Here is a 24,670-nt window from a genome sequence, read left to right on the forward strand (position 1 = left end):
TGTCAACATGCTAGTGCAGCTTCCTCAGCACCTGGTTCAGTTTTAAACTGATGTAGTGTAATTCCTTCTCAAGCTCCACCGCATATAAGAAGAGTCTAGGAGAGAGTTGAGAAGCAGACAGTGGCTTATTACTGTGCTGTGACGTGCTTTGAGAGGGAGGAGGGGTGACCAGCTCCTAAAGTGCATCCCACAGGGCACAGGGCAGGTGATGGAAAGCTGAGGTGAGTCTGCTGTGCCCGTCATCGGGAGCTTTTGCTTTAATATGTTTTGCCTGTGTGTCTGTCTGCACCATATGCATGCCTGGTGCTTGAGAGGTCAGAAGAGGGCATTGATCTCCTGGGGCTGGAGTTAGAATGCGAGCTTCCTATGGATGCAGGGAATCAAGCCTGGGTCCACAGGAAGAGCAGCCAGTGCTCTTCCTCACTGAGCCCTCTCTCCAGCCCCCGATCTTACTTTCTAAGGAAATGGAGTTGTGTGCTTTAATTTTGAAACTGCAGAAAATGAAGAATTAGGTATAGCACATATAACTCTGGCTCAAAACAATAAATATAACTTGTGTCCCATGTACCCTAGTTGGTACACATCACAAATGCTTACTCTCGGAATTCCTGCTGAGTGACAGGCTGGAAATCGCCTTGGATTTCTGTAGAATAATACTTTCTTTCAAGCCTTTCCTTCCACCGTTTCATCTGCTCTGCCTCTTGGATCTCCTGTCAGTTTAGAAGATAAACACAGGCTGAAGACCCCAGGCTCCCCACAGCCTGGAGCGTGTCTGCTCCGAAGCCTGGGCAGGACAGGCAAGGAAGTGCACTTGCTTACTAACCTCTCTCCCTGCCTCTTTCCTCTGCCGTGGCAGTGTCTCTCCTGGGTTTAATCAGGACTAATAGACTCTTTTGTCCCTCCTTTTCCGTGCTGAGTCCAGAGTCTCATATGAGCTATGCTGTGCAGATGCTCTGCCCACCATGAGTCATACCCCAGCAAGGCCATTCTTGACGGGTTTCCTGCCAGACTTGCACTGAAGTGACTCAGTCCATTGTAAATATTCGCTGCCTTGGTTAATGGTCTATGTGTACCAGTATCATGTACCCAAGTCTCTTACACTAGAAAACAAGTGTGACTGCCCCTTCTTTGTCTTGTGTCCAAGTACACTATTACATTTCAGTGTTTTTCATGTGCATGTTAGGATAACTTGCAGGGTCATGTGGGTTCTGGAGTTCCAACTCAGGTCGTTGGACTGGATAGCAGGTGCCTTTACCTGCTCAGCCATCTTGCCTGCCTTATTTTTCTCAAATTTAGGGTGGATAAAACAAATTTGTGAAAATTAGAGACAACCCCCGGAAAGGAGAAGGCCGTGTCTCCAGGTGTGACCTAAGTGCTCAGTAAGCCAGCTATGTTGCATGTGCATGATGTATGACAGGCTAGAGCAGGGCGATGAGAATTGGAGGCCACCCAGGCCACACCACATAGCACGATGTGTCTCAAGAGAAGCTGGAGTTGGCTCAGTAAAGCACCTGCTAAGAAAACAAGGGGACCTGAGTTCAGATCTCCAGCAGCCAGATCAAAAGCCAAGTTGTGACATTGGGTACCTGTCATCTCGGCTAGTCTGAGACAAAACCTCTGGACTGTGTACATGCTCACTTATTACATGATATACCCACACATACATGCATAAAACCCCAGATTTGTGAAAATTGACATGGGCCCTTTTAATAGAAATGAGCTATTTATATTAAATCCTATAAATACATGTCTCCATTGTTCTTTAAGCGTTTACTATGGCAAATGGGAAAGGCTCTCGATTATGAGAGCTATATTGGAGATAAAACTGTTGCTATAAATTATTTCTATAATCAACTTCTAATAAAGCTATCAATTTAGAAAAATGAATAAAACCTTACACTTTCATCAAAGCCTTCTTTTCTGGCTCGTTGGGCCAAGTCTCCAGCGGTTTTCCTCCTATGCAAAATAAATATGTGAGTAACAGGGCATGCAACCAGGAACGCTCAGACCTGCACAAGGGGCGGGCTGCGTCTTCTTTCTGATGACAATGTCACTCATTAAGAAGATGTAATTAATAGGATCTTAGCCATAAAAAATCACTTCTTTGCTGTTAACACACACAAGCATCATGTTAAGTCCTGTACATAAATTATTGTAAAGTGTTTTATTTCCGTAATTAAGTTGTGTGCTGCATGCAGACTAGAGTTGCCTTATACTTGTGCGAGGGACTCTCCTAACATCCTGTTAAGTCTTTCATGAGTGGGAAAATGTGCTGTGTGTGCTGTCTTTTCAGGGGTTCTGTGGAACCCACTGCCTCTGGCCCACCCGAAGCCTCATGTGGGGCCATGTCCTCTCCCACGGGACTGCTTAGCAGCTCCATGCGAGTGTTAAATGAGAGTGCCACAATGGCTTCAACGCTTACGGGATGGTCTGTGAAGATGGTATGCTTAGACTCACGGCCAACCTTAACTTTCATTTCTCCCAAAATATTGGTAGATGTTCTCATTTTAGTATCAGTCTGATTTCTTGACTTCATAATGATACAGAAGCAAAAACCATACTTTTTCTTTTCTCTGTTCTCTTCTTCTTTTTTTTTTTTTTTTTTTTTTTTTTTTTTTTTTTTGGTGACAGGGTTTCTCTGTGTAGCCCACCCTTGCTGTTGTGGAGCACACTCTGTAGACCAGGCTGGCCTCCAACTCCCAGAGATCTGTCACCTGCCTCTGTCTCCCAAGTGCTGAGATTAAAAGCTGTAAAAGCATACACCACCACCTCCTGATATAGAAATCATACTTTAAAATATGAATTTTGATAATTTCACAGGGTGGGAATATGTGGTAAGACTCAGTATGCTACACATATAGCAGTTAGAACTCCCTGTCAGTCCTGTGGTCATGAGAACAGTCAACACTACAGTTGGCAGTGTTGGCTAGTGGAATTTTAGAGCTAATAAATTACATGATGATCAACACATAACAAATAGGATTGTTCTAGCTACAGTAACTCTGTCCTAAGTTGGATTATCAATATGGTGGAGCACCATCGGCTCCTGCATTTGAAGACTTGCCCTCCAGTCAATGGAACCGTTTTGGGCGGGATTAGGAGGTGTGGTCTTGCTGGAGGTGGTGTGTCACCTGGGGGTAGGCTTTAAGGTTTTAAAAGGTGTGAGCTTTCCTTGTTAGTTCTCTTCCTGTTTGTTGATCAGATGTAAGCTCTGAGCTACTGCTCCAGCACCATGCCTGCCTGCCTGCCTGCTGCTGCCACGCTCCCTGCCTGCCTGCCTGCTGCTGCCACGCTCCCTGCCTGCTTGCCTGCCGCTGCCACGCTCCCTGCCTGCCTGCTGCTGCCATGCTCCCTGCCTGCCTGCTGCTGCTGCCATGCTCCCTGCCTGCCTGCTGCTGCTGCCACGCTCCCTGCCTGGATGGCCATGGACTCTAATCCTCTGGAACTGAAAGTCTCAAAGTCTTTCTTTTAAAAGTCGCCTCAATCATGGTTTCTCTTCACAGCAATAGAAAAGAAACTAAGATGTTCTTTAAAGAATTTGAAAATGATAAAAAAAAAATTAGTATCTTACATTTTCTTGTCTTCATTTTCTTCAGCTTTCTTGAGTCTGAGTTTCTCGAGAATATTAAAGCAACTCTGGTTTAATTAAAAAAAAAGTTTGAGAATTCATCAAAACTTGTTTCCTCTGTTGTTCATATTCAATCAAGATGCATGAACTAAAAGGACTCTTGTCTAAGAGGCGTCTGGACGGCAGCATGATTCTTTCTCCATGCCACTGCCTAGCATCCTGCCTTTATGAAAGGGAGGGGCTTTGTCGGGGGCATCACTAGAATGTGGGCAAAGGTCATTTTAGCCTTTAGCATGTGAGCTGGAGAGATGGATCAGCAGGTAAAAGTGACATGGTATTCTTTGAGGGACCCCAGCTCTGTTCCCACCACCTGTCAGGCAGTTTGCAGCCACCTATATCCAGCCTCGGGAGGATCCAACACCTCTGGCCTCAATGGGCACCTGCACTCCCCGTACACAGACACACCCATTGCCCTGCTAATTAAGATTGAAGTCTACCATGGACTGGATAACCTGAGCTCAGTACATAATGGAGGAATCCCTTCATTGGCAGGGTTTCCCCTTCTCTGACCTTGTCAACACTCCCCTTCAACCCTCACAACTGTCCCTGCAGAATGTCTTGTCACACATATCCATACACACAATTAAAAATGTTAAGTGTTAACATGGGCTGCGTTAAGTATAGTAACACTCATGTTAACAGTATTCTCTTACAGATGACTTTCAAGACAAAGCTCAGCCGACAGGTCCATAGCTGCTGGCACTTCCGTGAAGTGCTCTTGGAATTGCCAGGATGTGCAGGTTGGCAGAGAGGCATGCTGGGTGGTTTTATCCAACATGGCACAAACTAGAAGCGTTTGTAAACAGGGAACCTGAGCTGAGAAAATGCCCCTACCATATTGGATTCTCTGTGGTATTTTCCTGATTAACGATTGAGGAGAGAGGACCCAGCCCACTGGGGGCAGTGCCACCCTGGGCCCATTGTCCTGGCTGGTATAAGAAAGACTGTAAAAGGCCGGTAAAAGCAGCACTCCTCCACGACCTCTGCTTCAGACCCCTGCCTCCACATTCCTACCCTGAGTTCCTGCCCCAAGTTCCCTTTATTACAGACTACAAGCTGTAAACTGAAATAAGCACATTCCTCTCCAAGATTACTTTAATCATTGTGCTTTATCACACCATAACTAAGGAGGTATGGCAGGTATGTAACTCAGAATGAGCCAGATGTCAAAAGGACGGTAGATTCCGCGCTGTCAAGAACAGAAAGTGGCCAAAAAAAGAGAAGAGCTATGAGAATAGTTCGTGGGTAGAGAATGGCGTGAGAAGGCAGAGAGCATGCGCATTACACAGACAGCGAGCATGCGCATTACACAGACAGTACTCAGGAGACTGCTGTTGATTCAAGGCCAACCTGGGCCACACAGCAAGGCCCAGCCAGAGCTGCATAGCGAGACCAAGGCTGGAAAGGTAGGTAAAGCTCCAGCTCATGATAGTTGAAGGTAAGGTGGGACTGGGAGGCGTGTGGGGTCTTGGGATAGTTGGGAGAAGAAACTGGGCTTACTTTGACAGGCCTGGGGAATCTGCTAGAATCAAAGCTGGAATAGCTTGGAGTCAGGTTAGAACGGGTAAAAGGCGTTATCACATGGAATGAATGCCCTATGGTCTCTTGGTGCCAGTGAGAATTCAAAGGGTCCTTGAGATTCAGCAGGTGTGAGCAAGACCTGTGTCTGGAGAGAGAGGCCGGAAGCCTTGAGGACAGCCAATGTTTGGGGCCAGGAGAGGCTGGATAACGCTGCCGTGAACCGCAGGAGAGCAAGGCAGACATGGTGGGCAAATGGGAGTCTGCCTGGGGAGGTTTGCTTGGATCTAGCCGGATACACATTTGGGAGCAATGTGACACTTCCCACTTGTCATCTGACAGTGCTTAGGGGTTAGCATTTAGTATGTGAAACTCGGAAATAATTTTGGCAAAATTGTCAAAGCCAGAGGGGCTGGGGATGTAGCTCAGTTAAGATTGCTTTCCCAGCATGCATGAAGCACTGGCTTCCCACCCAAGTACCACATGACTGGACCTCCTGGATAGTGCTTGTCTACAGTGCTAGCACCCAGGAGGTATAGGCAGGGGGATTGTTAAGATTATTCTCAGCAGCGTAGTGAGTTTGAGGCAAACTTGTAGACCTGAAATCCTTTCTCAAACAATGAAAAGACCCAAAGGGCACATGTCCCACTGGAGGATTTAAGTGATAGAAAGTTTTTAGAATTATATTTAGTAAAATACTTTAACTTACCTTTTTAATTATTTTACCAAGTTCAAAATCTGGTCTTCTGCCTATTGAATAATCAGCCTTCACTTCAGAATAGGTGTCATTAATTATCGCCAAGAACATGTTCTGGGGAGAAATATTCAAATGATTGTCAATAAAAATTTATGTAGGGGAGGGCATAATAGCTCAGTGTTAGAGTGCTTATGCAGAATGCTAAAAGTTCTGAGTTTGATACCCCAGCATCATCCGAACACACACACACACACACACACACACACACACACACACTTTTAAAGTGGGGTAGTGGCTCAAGTGCCTATAGCTTGCCTACTTGGGAAGCTGAGCCTTCCTAAATCAAGGCCACGGCTCCTAAACCTCTCCAAAGGGCACCCCCAGGTGGGGACCAAGTGTTCCATGCCACAACTCTGTGACTAGTCTACACAGAAGGAGGAAGAGGGGGAGTCATTCTTACCAGGAGCACAAAGAACACAAAGAAGATGAACGTGATGAAGTAGATGGGCCCCAAGATCCAGTTGGCCTGCTGGATGCCAGCGAAGTTAAAGTCCCCGAGGACAATTCGAAATTGTGCAAATCTTTGGTGAGAAGAAAAGCATTAGAAAATGTTCCATCTCTTCATTCGCATACGTGACAGCTTGGCGCTGCTAATGACTGGCTGCATAAGACACAAGCACTTCACTTTCTTCAGCGTTGGGGCCTAAAGCCAAGGCCTCATACATGCTAGGGAAGTGCTCTACCACGGAGTCACAACCCAACTCCTCCTCTCTGGCTTCTATTATGCTGTGGCAGCATCCTAAAAATGGACCAAGCATGGTAGAACATGCCTACGATCCCAGCACACCAGCGGTTGAAGCAGGAGGCTAGTTTTTCAGTGGAAGCCTCTATAACATCACAAATTTAAGGGTTTTGTAGGCTATATGGTACCCTCTGAAAAAGTAAACATTTCTCTAAAACCACTAGCACGTTCTCCCCAAGGTGGGGCTATATAGACGGCTCATCTGGGAAAGGACCTGACACCCAGGCATAAGAACCTGAGTCTGGGTCCCAAGCGCCTGGGCCAAAGCCAAGCTTGGAGGTCGGGGGTCGGGACAGAAGTGTGTGGATTCCAGGAGCTCGCTGTCTGCCAATCAATAAGGTCAGACAGACCTTGCCTCAAAAAAAGAAAAATAAAACGGGCGGAGGAGGCAACTTGGCAGGTGAAGGGCTGGCAGCTAAGCCCAAGGAAAGAACTGACTCCCACACGTTGTCCTCTGACCTTTACATGCAAAATCCCCATCCCACCCCCACCCCCATTAAAGACAACGTGGAGAGCCACCCAGGAAGCACCTAATGCCAACCTCTGGCCTCCTCCTGTATATTCCCCTGCACACACGTACACACGAGGCCACACGGACCCGAGTGTACAGCACACATGCATACACATACACAGAAAAAAGTCCCCTAAGGCATGATTATTGGAACTTCAACAGCTGATCAAGTAGCTTAGCTAACTGCCCTGTCCCCACACATGCAGTGGAGCATTACTAAGCCACGAAGGGAAGGGACATCCTGCCATCAGCAGGATGGAATCGGAGGACACCATGTTCAACAAAAGAAGCCACAAACAGAATTACAGTGACGAGCCGCCTTACTGTCCTTTGAGCAGCAAGTACTCTATCAACTGAGCTGTATCCCTAGCCAAAAAATAAGTAAATCTATGAAATATTTCACTTTTGAAGAAAATATATAGCCCAGGTTGGCCTCAACTGAGATCCTCCTGCTTTGCCTCCTGAGTGCTGGGTTTTAGGCACACGCCACCACACCTTGGCTCAGAAGGCTACTAAGTCTGGCACATGAGCAAGAAGTCACTGAGTTAACAGGGGAAAAGATTCTAGAAATGATGCCTCTGTAGAAAACACTGCTCTCCTCCACTCCAAGAGTAAGTGCTAGAAAAACCCTGGGACCCACTTATGTTATTTTGGGTAATATTCTCTCTTTAAATTAAAAAAATTTTTTTTCTGACTTGACCTACCAATGACTAAAAAAGAGATACTACTGTCTAGTTTAGTTCTCCAGTGGCAGACGTCATTTGTTTAGTCTTAGGTGAAATACAGAACCAAGCTTTAAGCGAGCAACTTATCCTATGACTTTCTGTGAGAGGACATTTGTATCACATTTGTATTAAATGGCTTACATGGAATTCTGGAAAGTGGAAAAGTCATCAACCTGTGACCCAAAAACAAGAAATCCCAGCTGGGCGTAGGCGGAGAATATGATGAAGAACATTATGGCGAACCCTACGATGTCCTTCATGCAGCGGGACAGCGTTGACGACAGCTGAGACATTGTCTCATTGAAGCTGATGAATTTGAATATCTGAGAGAGAGAGAGAGAGAAAGAGAGAGAGAGAGAGAGAGAGAGAGAGAGAGAGAGAGAGAGAGAGAGAAGCAAGCAGTCAGTACATTCCAGCTGTGCTGCTTACCTTGGGTAAACTAATTCCAGAACAAAGAAGGCAATGACAAGCATTGCCTATACACACTCATGTGTGAAGCTCCATACACACTCATGTGTGAAGCTCCATACACACTCATGTGTGAAGCTCCATACACACTCATTTAAAGGTCAAGTTAATTTTTTAATTACTTTTTTTGGGGATTTGCCTAAGGGATGGGGGTTTGTGGGACAGTATTCCACAGCCCATGGAGAAGTCAGAGGACAACTTGTCGGGACTGGTTCTCTCCTTCCCAAGGATCTAACTCTGGTCACCAGATTTGGGCAGTGTGCAAGAAGTCACTGAGTTAACAGGGGAAAAGATCCTAGAAATGATGCCTCTTACCCAGTGTGCCAAATTGCTTCTAAAAAATCACTTCCTATTGGGGGAAATGCTGTCCCTCCATACAAGGTAGTACTTTTACTAATGCACATATGCTACTGGATTATGTACTAGAGTGAAATATAAATACCTTTATCCATGCAAAGAAGATAGTGATAGCAATTACGTTGTTATAGTAAATGTGCCAGTATGCAAGAAAGTAAAAGTCCGGATAGCTTTCAGTGTTTTTCAACAGCTGTCCAAGTAAGAGAAAGCTCTGCAGGTTACAGTATGCGTAGAAAAACACAGCAAGAAAACAGAGCTGGAAGGGAGAAGAAGGGTTAGACTGAAGATGTTTCTGTCTCTAAATGTCTCTTAGCCTCTGAAGAAACACATGAAGAAAGTTCATTAAATGCTTAATAAAAAGGGAGGAAAAAGATGGGACATAGCTTTTTAAACAATTCTGTTAAAAGTGGCTTATCAAGTCTGATTTTGTACCAAACACAAGGGAGCCTTTGACTCCTCAGAGGGAGCAGAGAGCGCCTTGGTCAAGCTCTGAGTCCAGGAGCTTACCAATGTCTTTTTTGCCAAGTCTACTGTAGTAATTTGGCTTTTACTCTGAACTGTGTTCAGAACTCCACATCGTATCTCCGTTGTCTCTAGTCCCAACTACAACACTATGCAGGTAACGGACCTGCCTAACACCGTACGATCAGTTTCCCTCCACAAGCCTTGTGGGTATGAGGAGGTCATGCTGTCTCCAGCTGTAGAGCCGAGACAGGAGCGTCCACCTCTCCCGAGGCACAGCCCCGACACTGTAGCCCAGGCAGTGCCTTGCCTCAGTCTCCTTGCTGTCCTGTCTGGCTTTGCCTTTCAGCTGTGGTCTTGGCGGACTCTGCCTGGCACGGTGACAGCCCAGTTACAGCAGAGATGTTACGGAATGACACTTGAGTCACTGTATCTCAGGAAGAGACACCGTTTACTGGCCCCTCCTAACATGCCAGCCCGTTACTCTATCGTCTAAGGGCTTCTGTGCCACCATACCTAAAAGCTTAGGCTTCCCTGCTGTGTAATACTACAACAAAAATCTTGGCAACCTACAGGAACCGACCTCCTGGGAATACTGCAGTGCGCCCTTTGAAAGACCACTTCAGATCCAGGTCATCGCTGGCATTGGAGATTTAGAACTGCTTGAAATTTTCCTTTGATTTTTTTCTTTGACAGAATACTTAAGTAGCATTTGATGTTCTGCTCTTTGTTGGACATTATTAGGGAAACTAGAGAGATAGCTGGGACATTCTACTTCCTTTTTCTTTTCGGTATGCATGTGTGTGCAGATGCGTGCCCCTGGAGTGCAGCGCTCCGGCATCTGCCCACACAGTGCTGGGGTCACCAGCATCTTTATATAGTGCTGGGGAGTCTGACTCAGGACTTCACTGCTCTACCCACTGAGCTATCTTCTAAGCCTTTCCCCCCCCTTATTTCTAATTTTTAGATCAGATTGCCCTAGCTGGCCTTGACCTTCTGGAGCCTTTTACCTCAGGCTATAAGCGCTTGGGAGTAAGCGTCATACAAATACATGTTGGGAGTGTGGCCCTCAAGACCTCGCATGTGCATTAAATCATAACACAGGCACACGCTTTAAATCCACACCCAGGAGGCAGAGGCGGGGCAGGCAGAGGTTTAAAGGCCAGCCTTAGTCTACATGGTACATTTGGTCAGAAGGAGAGAGGAGAGGAGGGGGAAGGAGAGGGGAAGGAGAGAGAGGGGGAAATGAAGGGATGAAGAAGGGAGAGGAAGTGGGGACGGAAGAGGGGAGAGAAGGGAGTCATTACGTATGGAGCCCCCAAGGCTTTCACTGGCCCTCTCAGAACTAAATCAGAGAAAACAGATTTCTCTCTTTTAGGGGCATAGGATTAGCCTGCCCTCTAATCGCTCATTTTATATTTGATACTTGTAGCTTTCGAAATAAGTCTTGGATGAATAGACAACCCCTGTAGGTTCAGATGGGATCCCCTTACATCAGGCCTCGGGCCGTACACTCACCAGCAAAAGCAGCAGTTCTAGCCAGTTCCAGACGCTTCTGAAATAGGCAGACTTAAACCTACTCAGTTTTCTCAGTTCTTGTATTATGAAGACAAAAAGAAAAATACAAAATATGATTTCACAGGAGGCAATGAAGTAATCGTAGTAGGAGACGTATCTGAGGAGCTTCACGGAGTAGAACTGCCAGGAGGTGAGAAGCCCTCCGGTCGCGGGGAACTCTGCCAACAGCCTAGAAAATGAAGGTGGTGAGTGTTTATGCTGTAGTATCCAGGTTGCTGTCAAAGTTAAATCAATGATGACATGTGACCCAATGCTAACCATTATTTTGTACAAATGCGCTTCCATTAGGGGCTGGGGAGATGGCTCAGCAGTTAAGAGCACTTCCTGCTCTTCCAGAGGATGGGAGTTCAGCTCCTCACATTTACAGGTGGCCTTGTGAACCCTGACTCCAGGAGACCTGGCGCCCTCCTCTGGCCTCTGCAGGTACCATACATCTACATGGTGCACACCCATGCAGGCAAAAACCCATACACACAGAATTTTAAATTTTCCTTTAAAAAAGGACCAAGTCTCAGAAACTCAGATGCTGATGCTGGATGGTGGCCAGTCAGTTTGGCTATAGAGTAAGAGCTATTTTTCTGCTTGGGTTCGACTAAAATCCTTCCGTTTGGGATGGTACCCACGCGCACTGCAGACACAGGGATAGTGGGTGAGCGCTGTCTCTCTGGCCTGCTGCTTCGGGAGAACTCACTTGACACACCTTTAGCGCCAGTTCCTCAGCTCAGGCCCAGCAGTCACCCACATGGTCCTGTTCTAAAGGCAGGGTACTGCCAAAGGATTGCTCAAGAGCTGACCTCAGCCCTGCCGAATGGAAGGGGACGTTAGTCATCGCACTGGGTGGCAGAGCCAGCAGATTTCTTGTGGTCTGTGAAGTGGCTGCCAGTTTGCTGGATTCCCATTTATCCATCTTGTTTTGGATCACTATGCCAAGGAAGAGCGACACTCCAGGCCCCAAGAACACTGGCATGGCAAATGTAAATCGGCAAATACCCGGGATGACGGTGCGTGGTGTCGTAATGAGGCAGTGATGTCATCAAGCATCTGAGTGCCAACAAAAACCAAGAGGGTCACTGCGCTGAAGAGACCCTTTGTTGGTGATGGCTGTCCAGTGTGTGGAGACCCAGATCTGCCCGGTAAACTGACACCTGAGAGAGACCAAGTCAGGACCCTCAAAATGGTCCATCAGCAGGGTCTTCCCCGCCATAAGCATCTACAGCTATTCACCCCAGAAAAGTCTCAGTAAGAGCCCTTCTAGTGCATCAAGGACCACGTATAGACGGCAAAACCCACCCATTCTCCAATTTATAGATACTGCTCTACATTTTTTTGTTTTACATTTGTGTGTGTGTTTGTGTATGTGTGGTGTGTGTGCATGTATGTGTGTGTGCGTGTGTGCGTGTGCGTGTGCGTGTGTGTGTGTGCTGTGTGCCTGTATGTGCCTGTGGGGGTGTGTGGGGTGTATGTGTGTGTGCAAATGCACGTGTACATCTTGGTGTAAATGGAGGTCCAAGGACAACCTGCCAGACTCCCCTCTCTACCATGTTGGTCTCAGGGACAGAACAAGGTTGTCAGCCTTGGTGTCCTTCCTGGGACATCTTGATGGCAAATGGCTTCCAACAAAACTCCTGGTCCCCCACTGAGACGTGGTCTACACCACAGTAGCACATGCTCAGAGCATTTACCAGTCCTGAAATTTCTTTATACTAAACTGAATTTTCCTTTAAATCATCAGAAGTCATGGTTTTCTGACATTAGCATCATTAGTCTGAGTTATACATATGAGGGCTGGTTTTTATGTCAACTTGACCCAAGCTAGCGTCATCAGAGAGGAGGAGGCTCAATCGAGAAACCGCCTCCATGAGAGCAGGCTGTGGGGCATTTAGTGATTGATGGGGAGGGCCCAGCCCGCCGTGGGTGAGTCACGGGGGGGGGCACTGGGGGTCCCTGGTTCTGTAAGGAAGCGGACTGAGCAAGCCACTGAGTACAAGTCAGCAAGAAGCTCTCAATGAATCAGCATCCGCTCCCTTCATGATGAACTGTGGTCGGGACATAGAAGCTGAAATAAACCCTTTCTTCCACAAGTTGCTGTTAGTCACAGCTTTTAATCACAACACTAGAAATCCTAACAAAGATAGTATATATGCTGGAATATATATGAACCAAACTTTTAAGAATAAAACCATGGTGGTGGGAAGAGGAGGTGGAGATGGAGGAGGAAGAGGCAGTGGAGGCTCAGGGCAAAGAGAAGTGAGCAGGTCTTGAGACCAGGAGCCCAGCCTTCAGTGAGAGCCCCTGCCTCGGCTTCAAGCCCCTCGGGCAGTGCCAGGCAGCCAGGTGAGGGTAGGCAGGTGCGTGCTGGGAGGAGGTGACAGGGCGGGTGAGGGAAGGCTACTGACCTCCACCTTGGGCGTCCCTTCACTCCCACTCCCCTGCTCCCTGCCCTGACCCTGGAGGGCACCAAGTCTACGCCCAGGGCCAAAGCTGGTAAAAAGGAGCTCCACCCAATCACGACGCGGCCAGGGCCGAGGAGACCTTAGAAAAAGAGCAGCAAGAAGCAACTGAACACATTGATGAAGTACAAAATGAAATAGACGGAATTCATGAACAAGCCAGGGAGGACATTTTGAAATAGAACAAAAATGTATCAAACTCCGTCAACCATTTTTTCAGAAGAGATCAGAGTTGATCGCCAAAATGCCAGATTTTGGGGGTAACAACATGTGTCAACCATCCACAAGTGTCTGTGCTGCTTGGGGAGGAAGACGAGGAGGCTCTGCATTGTTTGACCAGAGTTGAAGTGACAGAATTTGAAGACATCGAATCAGGTTACAGAATAGAGTTTTATTTTGATGAAAATCTTTACTTTGAAAATAAAGTTCTCTCCCAAGAATTTCACCTGACCGAGAATGGTGACCTGTCTTCAAAGTCCACCGAAATCACATGGAAGTCTGAAAAGGTTCTGACAAAGCGCTCAAGTCGAACGCAGAGTGAGGCCAGCAGGCAGAGGTGGCAGGAAGGGCAGGGAGCTCCTTTTCCTGGTTTACTGACCATTCTGACGCTGGTGCTGACGAGTTAGGAGAGGTCATCAAAGATGATATTTGGCCAAATCCCTTGCAGTACTATTTGGTTCCCGATATGAGTGATGAAGGAGAGGCGGAAGATGATGGCGATGGTGAAGAGGAGGAGGAAGGGTTGGAAGATATTGATGAAGGAGATGAGGATGGTGAAGATGAAGATGATGATGAAGGGGAGGAAGGAGAGGAGGAAGGCAAGGATGACTCGCACAGAAGACTGATGGATTCCAACGGTTTGGGTTTGTTCTTTTTCTTTTTTTAATTTTCCCCAGTCCCTGGGAGCAAGTTGCAGTCCTGTCCTCCCCTGTGCCTCTCCCTCTGCGCTCAGTCGCCCTGGTTTTGAGGTCTCAACATCATGGTTCTCAGCTAATTTGGGGGAAAATATCTTGAGCAAAATACAAGAGGAAAAGAATCTCCACGTTTCTGTTCTAAATTTTTATCCTTTCTCATCTCAAAAACTGGATTCAACACTACCACGGTGCTCTGTGGGGAAAAAGAAAAGCCCTCCGGTTCCCTCGGCTCCCTGCAGGCTCGAGGAGGCTGGCCCCTGTGCAGGAGTGCATAGAATTCTAGCTTTTTTCTCATCTCTGTATATTGGTCTCAGAGATTACACTGTGTCTCTGTGGTTAGCATTTACCAACATGTACCTGCCCACTTCCTCTTATTTAATAAAAAGAAAAAAAGGGGGGGGTATAGACAGTCAGCAAGGGTGGGTTTCAGATGTCGAGGGGGTAGGTGGGCATCTGACAACACGGCTTCTCCTTTGGCAGGTTTGATGGTAATGTTTAATAGACATCCTTGCAGGTTAAGGCGAAACTTTTAAAATAAAATTCTCTCCTGACGATCGCTTGAGCCCTGCCTCTCACTGAGAGAGTCAGCAGAACCCGGAGGGTTCTATTTGGAGTTGACATTCTCTGTTGTAACTTTATTTTTAATTTTTTTCTTTTTCTTTTCCTTTTTTTTTTTTTAATCTTTTCACTGGAAGGAAAAAGATGCTTACTTTAAATGTTGAAGTCCACAAGTTGCTTTGTTACCATAAAATCAATGCATACACAAAGGGGAAAAAAACCCACGGTGGTGGTCAGTTGGTCAGCCTCCAAGCCTGACTATCAGTTCAACCCCTGACCTACACAAGACAGAAAGAGTCAACTCCCAGAGTGTCCTCTGTCCCTGACACGAGGGCCAACTCAGAACAGGAACAATCCCAAAGGAGGCTTCAACCTGGGGCTGCATTTTAAGGCACTGTGTAATTTTCTTCCTTCAAATGCTAAATGTAAAGTGTCTCATAAAACATTTTGAAATAAGTAAGCTATTTGTAGATTAACTTCTTATTGGTGCCAGCTTTTCTATTCCCCAACAAGTCACACAGCTCAGAGATACTGAAAAGCCTGTGGAGTAATGTCTCTACCCAGAAGCCACCTTGCTAAGACTACTGCAGCTACGGAGGGGTTGGGGGGGGGGGGGGAAGCTCTTCTCTCAGAAACCACGGCTCATAATGTCAAAGGGAGGAAATTGGTTGTTCTCCTTGGCTGTTTTCTCAGAGACCTCTCTGGCCTTTAAAAGTCAAGAACACACCATCTGTTAAGACAAATATTTGTGTAGGCATTGGGTATTGGACATGATGAGCTGTACACAGAGCTATAACCCTTTCTTTCAAAAAACCAAAATCTATAAAGACTTTGAGGTTGTTCACTGCTGTCCCAGTTTCTCCACAATTTTTGGTAATTAAGAACGGGCAGTAATTCAGGGAGGCAGCGTTTCTACCACAATATTACAGTGTAATCCAACTGTCTGTGCAGCTGTGTTCCTGCAAAATATACTGGCACTGAAATAAAGACAGACAGACAGACACAACCCAGCAGCAGAACCGTCTCCTCTGCGTGCACAGTGGATGCTCACCACTGGGTAGGGGGAAGGAGAACGTTCAGAGTGGCAGACAGAAAGGAGGAGACGGCACAATTCAGCTTACTTCCACCAACAATGAGACAAAGAAGTAAACAGATAAAAGCAATGCTCAACTTCCCCCTCCCCCCTTTTTTTAGAGACATGGTCTCTCTTCATAGTCCTAGCAGTCCGAGAACTCACTATGTAGACCAGGCTGGCCTCAAACTCAAGGAGATAAACCTGTCTCTGCCTCTGGAAGGCTGGAATTAAAAGTATATACAGCCGTGCTCAGCATAACCATCTCTTCTTAAAGTGACCCAGGACACACACACACACACACACACACACACACACTGCAACAGTAAAACATTTCCAAATGTGCAATGACTAAAACTTAATTCACATCAAATGTGCAATGAATCAGACCTGTTTCAGGCTGTGCCAACCAGCACTGCATGGCTTCCCTGCAGCCTGTGTTCTGAACACACCACAAGGCCCTGAGCAGCCTCCCAGCACACACACAAGTGTCGGTGCTCACACACCTGGCTCACATTCCAGACTGCAGCCCGAATTAGGGCTTTTATTGAACATGCAATGTTTTCTGCTCCTAAAGAAATGGAATGATTTAATACTGGGGAACAAAGGCCCAGCGTTACCCTTCCATCGTTTGTGAGCATGCAGCTATCTAAGTAACAGATCTCCGAATTCTGCTGTGGGAGGACCTTTGGCTTAAAAACTACTGTTTGCAGCCAGATGTGGTGGTGCACACTTTTAATCTGAGCTCCTGAAGGGCAGAGGTAGGGGGTATCTGTGAGTTCAAGTTCAAGGCTAGTCTGGTCTACATAATGGGGAAATAAGAAAGAAAAGAAAGGGAGAAAAAATGAAAAAAAATGCTGTTTGAATTGTGGACTTGAGTCATTTAAAAGTAACAATGAGTTGTGGCTTGGGGTCAGGACATGATTTTCAACAATTTCTGTTATGGCTCCGATCAGATTTCTGCCATCTGGAACTATTTATGTGAATTCTCAGCACTGACAGTCATGAAACCCAACTATCAGTCAGCTCTGGAACTCGCTGTGGGCACGCTGCATCCTGAGGCCTCAAACGGTTGAGACGCGATTGCATGGATGCTAGAAATTATTTCATAATTTACTACTGGCAGTGTGCGACTTATATGTACCCGGGGTCAGGAAAAATATCTTGGGCAAAATGTGGTCCAAAAGGAGAAGAGCTAAAGCAGCTCTGTGGGAGACAGTAGGCTTTGATCCAGTAACTGACAGACACGGCTCCTGAACCACTCACCTGATGATGCAAAACAGGTTGACATTAGCATTGTACAATGAGAAATCAATAAAAACAGCCCTGGTCCCTCTGCCAATCCAGTTGTTCAGTCGCAGGTCAACAAATTTGGCTTTGGTTTCAGATTTTGACTTTGACAATGTGACTATATATCCTCCATCTCGGTACACACCCACAAACCCCCAGTGCCATGGGGCGGTGCCTGAAGAAGGCAAGTGCTTCCATCTGCGGGGCACCAAAGAAATAAGGGAGATGAGAGAGCATCCCAAGAATTGAAGGAAACCTGGGATTTAAAACAGTTGAAATAGAAAATTCAAAAGTTGCCTAGACACTGAGTTAGTTTGTTACAAGGGCCCACACCCAGGATGTTCTACTTGTCATGGGCAGTGGACTCATCCAATGGCTTTGTGGTACCCTTGTGGTACAGGTGTGTCTGCATTCACACAGACACAGATACATACACACACACAGACACACACACACAGGAAGACACACACAGACACACATACATCTTATTTAATTTTTTGTCAAAAAATGTTTAAAATTTCATTTCTCCATCTTTCTGGCTTTTAGCTTATAATAATTACAAGAAAGCCAAAGGAAGAATACCTTCAGTCTCCCTATCCAGTTTCCTCCAAACATATCTGAAAGGTGTGTCATTACATTTGTGAATTTAAAACCTTTATATAAATGATGTAAGGCCTCACGAATGCCCCAAACTCAGCCAGCCTGGGCTATATATGGCAATACCCTGAGTAGTAAAATTAATGTAAATCTCCAGAACTCATATGAAGAATAAGACAACACACATAAAGCAATAATCCCGGAGGTTGGGAAGTATAGACTAGATCAAAAGCAATCAGCTGCGGCCAAGAGGCTAAGACCAGAAGGTTAAGTGCACAGGAGGTGGCAGAAGAGAGCTACATTAACAGATCACTGGCTAGGGCAGGAAATGCACGGGACTGTAAAGTCACAACTCTAGGAGGATATTACTTAGAAACAGTAACACATGGCTACAAGGGAAGTAACTAAAAGGACAAAGCATAGCTGTTTCTAGGGAGCATGATGAATAGAAGAGCATCTGAATAACTGTAATAAATAGGGAATACAAAAAGGTTGACCCTGCCCTATGGCCATGATTTGCATAGGACACCTGACACCAAAAGTGTAAACAGCACTGACACCAACATCATTGTCTAGAGGGGGAGGGGAGGGGAGGGGTGCCAGCAGCTTTGGCCTTTCACATTTCAGTGTAAGGTGGTGGGTCTGCATCCCCACCCCGGGGCATGAGAGTCATGGACTCTAACCTTCTACAACTGTAAGCCCCCAACAAACATCTGTAGGCTGTTTGGGTAGCTTAGCTCAGAAATAAATAGTAACTAAGATAGCACCTTCAGTAGGCATCATCGTGAAACCAAAGAGTCTGCTGAGCCACGGGCTTTACTTAGTCTGGGGACAGCGAGGGAGGAGAAGGGCAGAGAGTTCCTCAGACGCTCCCTAAGGATCCTACAAGGCTTCGGGCCACAGCTAGAAAAGCTACCAAGAGAGAAAATTTGTTGTTTGGGGGGCTAAGCAGATGCCTACAACACACAAAGGGCCAGAGATCAGGTCTCCAGAACCTCATCAAAGCCAGCTGCTGGGCCATGGATCAGTAATCCCAGAGCTCAGGGGGTGGACGGCTGGAGAGCCCTGGAACAGTGGAGCAGAGTTAGTGAGTTCCAGCTTCAGTGACAGACCCTGTCTCAACAACGAAAGGCGCAGCGTGATTTTGAGAGATACCTGATGTTGAGGTCTGGTTTCCTGTGCAAGTGCACACACATACGAACATACGTACGCATGCACATACATGCACACGTGCACACATGCATGCATATAGACTGATGCCTCTCCCCGTTCCCCCATCCACTCTAACTATTCATTTCACATACGACACTGACAGCCACCCCTCCATCAAACTTATATTGTAAGTGCCTCCATCGTCAGGGCTTCTTCCTGTACTATTTACAGCAAGAACCACTCCACCACAGCTCCCAGTTCTTATTAAAGCTGGAAGACAGACTTTTGTTTTTAGATAATGTTGTAAAGATACAAAGGTAGTTGCTAGCAAAAGCTACTAATTTCATATTTCTTACTCTGGCTTGTGTCTGAGGCCAAAATCAGAGAGGTCTTCGTTTTTCGCCGTGTACTTGTTATAACAGTCGCTGACCAGTGACTGGAAAGCCGGGTAGACCTTGCAAGTGTTGTTTCGGACTCGCAGCTGCCGCACTCTGGGGACGCCAAGAAGAATGTTCTCGTAGTAGATGCGGCTGCTGTTCTTCGCATTGTACAGCTGTTTGTTGCTGTACCACGAGTCCCAGTACAAGCCGTCCAGGAGGGGTCCTTCCATGAACTTCAGAGAAAGGCAAGGGTCATGGGGGAAAGAGGAACTCCTGGCAAAAGAAACTATGCCCACACCTGTGACCCTGAGTATAAGAACTGACCAAGGCCAGGGCCCCAGTGGCCGCTGCTGCTCACTTTGTCCCTGTCCCATTCTGTGACCCCAAGCCCAAGACTCACTGTCTGTACCTCTGATCTTTGCCACCAGCCACATAGCACAATTAAAGGAGAAAGGACAACTTGGACTCCTCAATTGTCCTACGAGGCCAATGACTTAGGGCCACTTGGACTTTATCTGACATTTAACCTCTTTCTTACTAAACCTTTTTGGTCACTGTGGCAGAATACCAGCTGAAACACCTTAAGGGAGGCAAGATTTCAGTTAAGTTTCAGTCTGCCTTAGTATGAAGGGTGCGGCACAACAGGGCAGCCCTGAGAGCAGTGGCCCTGCAGGGGTGAAGGTACTGCCTGTTCTCTCCTAGTCCAGCCCACCATAGTCTGTAGATGCCGCCACCACATTCAGGGAAGGTCTTCACTGGTGGTGGACTCTCTCAGAAAAACATGGTCACAGGCCACACCTAAGGTCTGCTCTGCCAACCTAACTGCTTTTCTGTGTTCCTAAGTTAGCCACCAGTTCGGCCCATATGCCAAAGACAACTGTTTCTTTAGTAAATCTCAGCTTCCCAGTGTGACAGTGTGATCAATCATTTCAACTTCATCTTCTCTATGTTCACACCTCATTCAGTTCCACACGCGTGCCCACAGCACAGATTGTCCCCTACTCTTAGAGTACCTTTGTTTTTTTTTTTGTTTTTTGTTTTTTTTTTTTTTTCTTTTTTCGAGACAGGGTTTCTCTGTGTAGCCCTGGCTGTCCAGGAACTCCCTCTGTAGACCAGGTTGGCCTCGAACTCAAGAGATCTGCCTGTCGAGTGCAAGGATTAGAGGTCTGCACCATCTCTCACTGTGGATACTTTTCTTTATTGATCCTTTAAAATGGACCCACGCTGCCATCACTTCTGGAGAGCCTTCCCTCACTGTCTCAGCCTTTACATCCAAAGGTTCGTGACATGGGAGACCAGCAGCTGCTTCTCTCCTGTTACTCTTCCTTCGGGATGTGACTTGTGCTATGTGTAACAGAAAACCTGTCTATTCCAGTGCTGAAGGAACCTCTCTCATGGGATTAAGTTATATTACACATTGCTTTTTTTTTTAAACTATGCACTACATATTACTGTAACACAGATAGGGTTGCATACATAAATTATAAATATCTGTTCTGGGAAATGAACAATTTGTAAGACGGTCCCTCATGTGGACTTTATTTACACAATCAAGGTTGGTTTCAGTGCTCATAGGACAAAGCTTGTGTTTTCTAAGGGAAATGGGAATATTTGAAAAAGTATCAAAAAATAGAAGTTATAAAGAACAGCATCACCTTGTGGACAAAGATTCACAGTAAATACTATTGGTTGACTTTCTAATAAAAAATAACACTAAATTTTATTAATTCATTTAAAAATCTTTCCTGAGCGTTTTCAGTGTGTGGCAAGGGTTAGGACTGGTCTGTGAATTTCATCCCCCCGCCCCAGTCAGGGTTTCTCTGTGTGGCCCTGGCTGTCCTGGAACTCACTCTGTAGACCAGGCTGGCCTCGAACTCAGAAATCCGCCTGCCTCTGCCTCCCAAGTGCTGGGATTAAAGGCTGGTGCCACCACTGCCCGGCTTCTTTTTTTTTTTTTTTTTTTAAACCTTCGAGTTGGGGCTCAAACCCAGGGCTTTTCACTTACTAGGCAAGCATTGTAGCCTAAGATAGCCCAGCCACTGGCTAATGGGCTATCTGAGGCTACTTCATCAGGTTCACATCTTACCTTCCAAAACTCAGTTATGCTCTGAATGGACCTAAAGCTGCTTCTTTCGTCATCAGGTAGAGAAGTGTCCACAAAGAGAGATGACATGACTTTGTTTAAGTAGTACATGTGTGGATTGACCATCCCAAAAGTCACTAAGGAGAACAAGTTGTTTACAATTTGTAATTGAAAATTCCATTTCATCAGTGTTCAAAAATATTAATTTCCCAGATTAAGTAAAAACAGCGTTATCTAAGTATTTTTACACTTATCTTTTGTGTGAGGTGTGTGTGTGTGGGTATGTATGCACGTTTGCACAAATGTGCACATGTCGTGGTACAAATGTGGAGGTCAGAGGACAGTTTGTGGGAGCTTGCTCTCTCCTTTGTGTGGGTTCCTGGGATCAAACTCAGGCCCCGAGGCTTGGCAGCAAGCCCCTTTATCTGCTGAGCCCTCTTGGCAGCCCTGTTGCATCTAATCATTAAAGCCAGAAACACACAAATTAGGAAGAAGTTTCTTTCAGTCCTTGTACTAAAGTTAGACATGAATTCTTCAGGTTTATGTATATATTTAATATTCTCTTTAAAAACTGAAGTCAGATTAGGGCTGGTGAGAGGGCTCAACTTTTAACTTGGTGTGCAAGAGCAACAAGATGGGGAGAGAGACACACGCAAGCCTGTTCTCTGACTACCCGGGCATGCGGCTCCCTCCGCCGCACACAAATGCACACAAATGTGCAGATAATATATCTTTATAACTGAGGTCACATTATATCCAGGATTCTACTGTTTGCATTTTCTCTGCATTAAGAGGCAATATCATATAGTGAGCGGTTAAGACTATGGACCTTGAATTCAGCCAGAGAAGGGTTATAGAGCTCATTATAAGGCCACGATCTCTTACTGCATGGCTGTGTCATATTTATGGAACGTGTGTGTGTGTGTGTGTGTGTGTGTGTGTGTGTGTGTGTGTGTGTGTGGTGCATGTGAAGGCAAGAGATGAACATCAGGAGGCCATCCACCTTGGTTTCCTGTTTTGAAACCTTTCATTAGTTTTTAGAGTCAGCTAGGCTGGACAGCAAGCCCCTGGGTCTGCCTGGTTTTCCTCCCCAGGCCTGGCATGACTGGCATCGCCATGCTCTGCTCTTCTCTATGGATTCTGGGGATCAGACTCGGGTTTTCATGTCTGTGTGGCAAGCACTTTACAGACAGAGCTATTTTTCTGGCTGAACCCATGCTTTGGAACATAGTAAAATTGTTTTTAAAACTTAATCAGTAGTATTTCTTTTTCTCCTTTTATAAACTATTGTTTCTTTGCCAGACCTCCCCAGTTAAATAAATAAAATAAAACAAAACAAAAACTATGTGGGGCCAGCAAGATAGAGATCAGAGGGAAAAAGACTCAAGTCACCAAGCTTGACAACCTGAGAGGCACATGACGAAGGTGGGAACCAAGTTGTCCGCTGACCGCCACCATCTGTGTGGGGCATGCACGCATGCGCGCACAGCAAATAAATGACTGCCATTCTTCAACAGTTGGGTTTATGTCATTGCATATTCGTTTAAAATTTTTATTTCATGTGCATTGGTGGCCTGCCTGCATGTCTGTCTGTGTGAGGGTGTCAGAAGCCCAGGAACTGGAGTTAAAAAGACAGGTGTGAGCTGCCGCGTGGGGGATGGGGATTGTCCTGTGGGCAAGCAGCCAGTGAGCACTAAGTCATCTCTCCAGCACCTTCACGGCATATTTTACGATGGTTAATGAATCCCCTTGCTTTAGATATAGGTTGTTTTCTTTGTTATAAGTACTCAAAAATCTCTGGTGGCATTATAAATAATCTTTTGCCTCACATTTTTTTACTGCCTAAAATGCTTGGTAATGAGCGCATGTTAGTGTTATCTCCAGAACTAAGCTTTTTATAAAGCAGCCTAGGATACCTTATCAAGCTGGCTACAGCTGTGTTTTATCTCAGACACCTACCACTGCAATTCCAATCGACTGTAATTGGTGTACAGCTGCACTTCGGAGATGAGAGAAATCCTGTATGTTAGCTTCTAGCTACACGCATTGGGCAGTTAAAATATAAAACATTAACAAGCTTTTTTACATGCTAAGTCGATGCCAAGGACCCACGGGGAGGGGTGGGGCTCACAGCCTGCGAGGGCCTCTCTGCCCTCAAACATTTGCGTTTATTTACTCTGCACAAATGTGTACTTCATTGCTGACTGGGCAGCAGTTTACTGAAAAACACGAAGCGTGGGGCCATCCCCAAACTTTCTATTGGCTCCCGTCTGAACCTTTTCTTTCTGGAACCAAACCAATATATCTCTATGGCTCTGAAACAAATTTAATCCAATTGTCAACCCAGGGGATTAATGTTTTAAATAGAGTCTCCAAATTAAAATAATAATCATATTCAGCCAGTGTTGATGTTGGAAGCTTTCCATTACATCTGTGACCTGGTTTTGCTCCTTAAAACTCAAGTCAATCATAAGATAATGATCTCTGAGATTGGTCATAACGATCTCTAAAAATTTGTCAGTTTTTTGAGTTTTTATTTTAACTACTAGCTCAACCAGCATTTTTACCTACTGTGTACTTACATATGCATAGATTTATTAAAAATATAAAGTAGAGTAACAACTCCTCAAGTGTGGTGTTAACCTCCGCTTCCCTTCTGTAATGCAGGTCATGTTTTGAAGTCCCTGTGAGATGTAAAACAAGAATTTTCTTCATATTACTGGGTAACTATAACATATATAAGTAACCAAGATGGGGAAAACACGACTAGTTTTTGTGGCTTCTGGCTCCAGATGTAGCCGTCAAGGGCGCGACCCCCTCAAGCGACCCACACCCACGGAGGTGACAGCCCAGCCAGAGGAGTCTTCTCTCCGCTGACTGGTGGCAGCCTGGCAACTATCACAGGAGTGCGGGTATGGGGTAAGCTCCTTTCTGGGAACCTGGAGTTGCCCCTGGGCCCAGGGTTACCTATCCTCTAAGCGTACCCACCCTCACCTCCTCGGTACCACCAAGTCGCCTGGGGCATCGCGGACGGGGACCACAAGGTCGGTTCCGCTCTGCCGGCTCCACCCTAGTCTTGGCCCCGTGCCTGCGCAGTAGTGCTGCAGTGCGCTAACCGAGCAACTGTGCTCGCCCCGCGTGCGCGCGTCCCCGCGTTCCCGGGCAGAAGGCTAATGCGCCTGTGCGGACAAGGCACCGCCCTAGGCTAGCAATTCACCTGCTCGGAGTTGTGTGGCTGGAGGTTTATTTATAGCTCACTTTTCTGGGTGCAGAAAGAAAATAAGTGTCACCACCTATAGTTTTAACACGAGTGGACAAAAACGTATCAGCCCTCCCTTTTGTCTTATTGTTGATTTAATAGAAAGAACTAAGTTAGCAGTATCGCGCGTGTGTGCTCACCACACACACACACACACACACACACACAC

At 46.2% G+C, this 24,670-nt stretch overlaps 1 protein-coding gene and 1 pseudogene across 2 annotated transcripts; one reads left to right on the forward strand and one right to left on the reverse strand.

Moving 5' to 3' along the window:
• Positions 1-4: 4 nt before the first annotated feature.
• On the reverse strand, positions 5-24,315 carry Pkd2l2 (polycystin 2 like 2, transient receptor potential cation channel). 2 transcript variants are annotated; one of them, XM_052155845.1, is made up of 14 exons: positions 24,237-24,315; positions 23,825-23,926; positions 21,246-21,379; positions 19,136-19,392; positions 17,007-17,228; positions 10,687-10,915; positions 8,792-8,962; positions 8,023-8,204; positions 6,304-6,424; positions 5,856-5,957; positions 3,572-3,636; positions 1,899-1,953; positions 598-710; positions 5-95 (listed from the first exon to the last, which is right to left on the reverse strand). In XM_052155845.1, exons 1-14 carry the CDS (start codon positions 24,265-24,267, stop codon positions 11-13), a joined length of 1,869 nt encoding a protein of 622 aa, XP_052011805.1. In that variant the 5' UTR covers positions 24,268-24,315; the 3' UTR covers positions 5-10. The 2 variants fall into 2 exon arrangements, with proteins under 2 accessions (XP_052011805.1, XP_052011806.1); XM_052155846.1 differs by lacking the exons at positions 6,304-6,424; positions 8,023-8,204.
• LOC127664110 (protein SET-like) lies at positions 11,742-16,816 on the forward strand (annotated as a pseudogene).
• Positions 24,316-24,670: the final 355 nt, after the last annotated feature.

The sequence above is a fragment of the Apodemus sylvaticus genome, chromosome 13 (genome assembly GCF_947179515.1).
Source record: "Apodemus sylvaticus chromosome 13, mApoSyl1.1, whole genome shotgun sequence".
Lineage (NCBI taxonomy): Eukaryota > Metazoa > Chordata > Mammalia > Rodentia > Muridae > Apodemus > Apodemus sylvaticus.

Coding starts and splice junctions, on each gene's coding strand:
- Pkd2l2 (XM_052155845.1), bottom strand. CDS start 24,267: ATGCCCCAGGCGACTTGGTGGTACCGAGGAG. Junction 17,229..19,135: donor GGCCTCAGACACAAGCCAGA/GTAAGAAATATG, acceptor GGTGCCCCGCAG/ATGGAAGCACTTGCCTTCTT. Junction 8,963..10,686: donor TAGAACTGCTGCTTTTGCTG/GTGAGTGTACGG, acceptor TCTCCCTTCCAG/CTCTGTTTTCTTGCTGTGTT.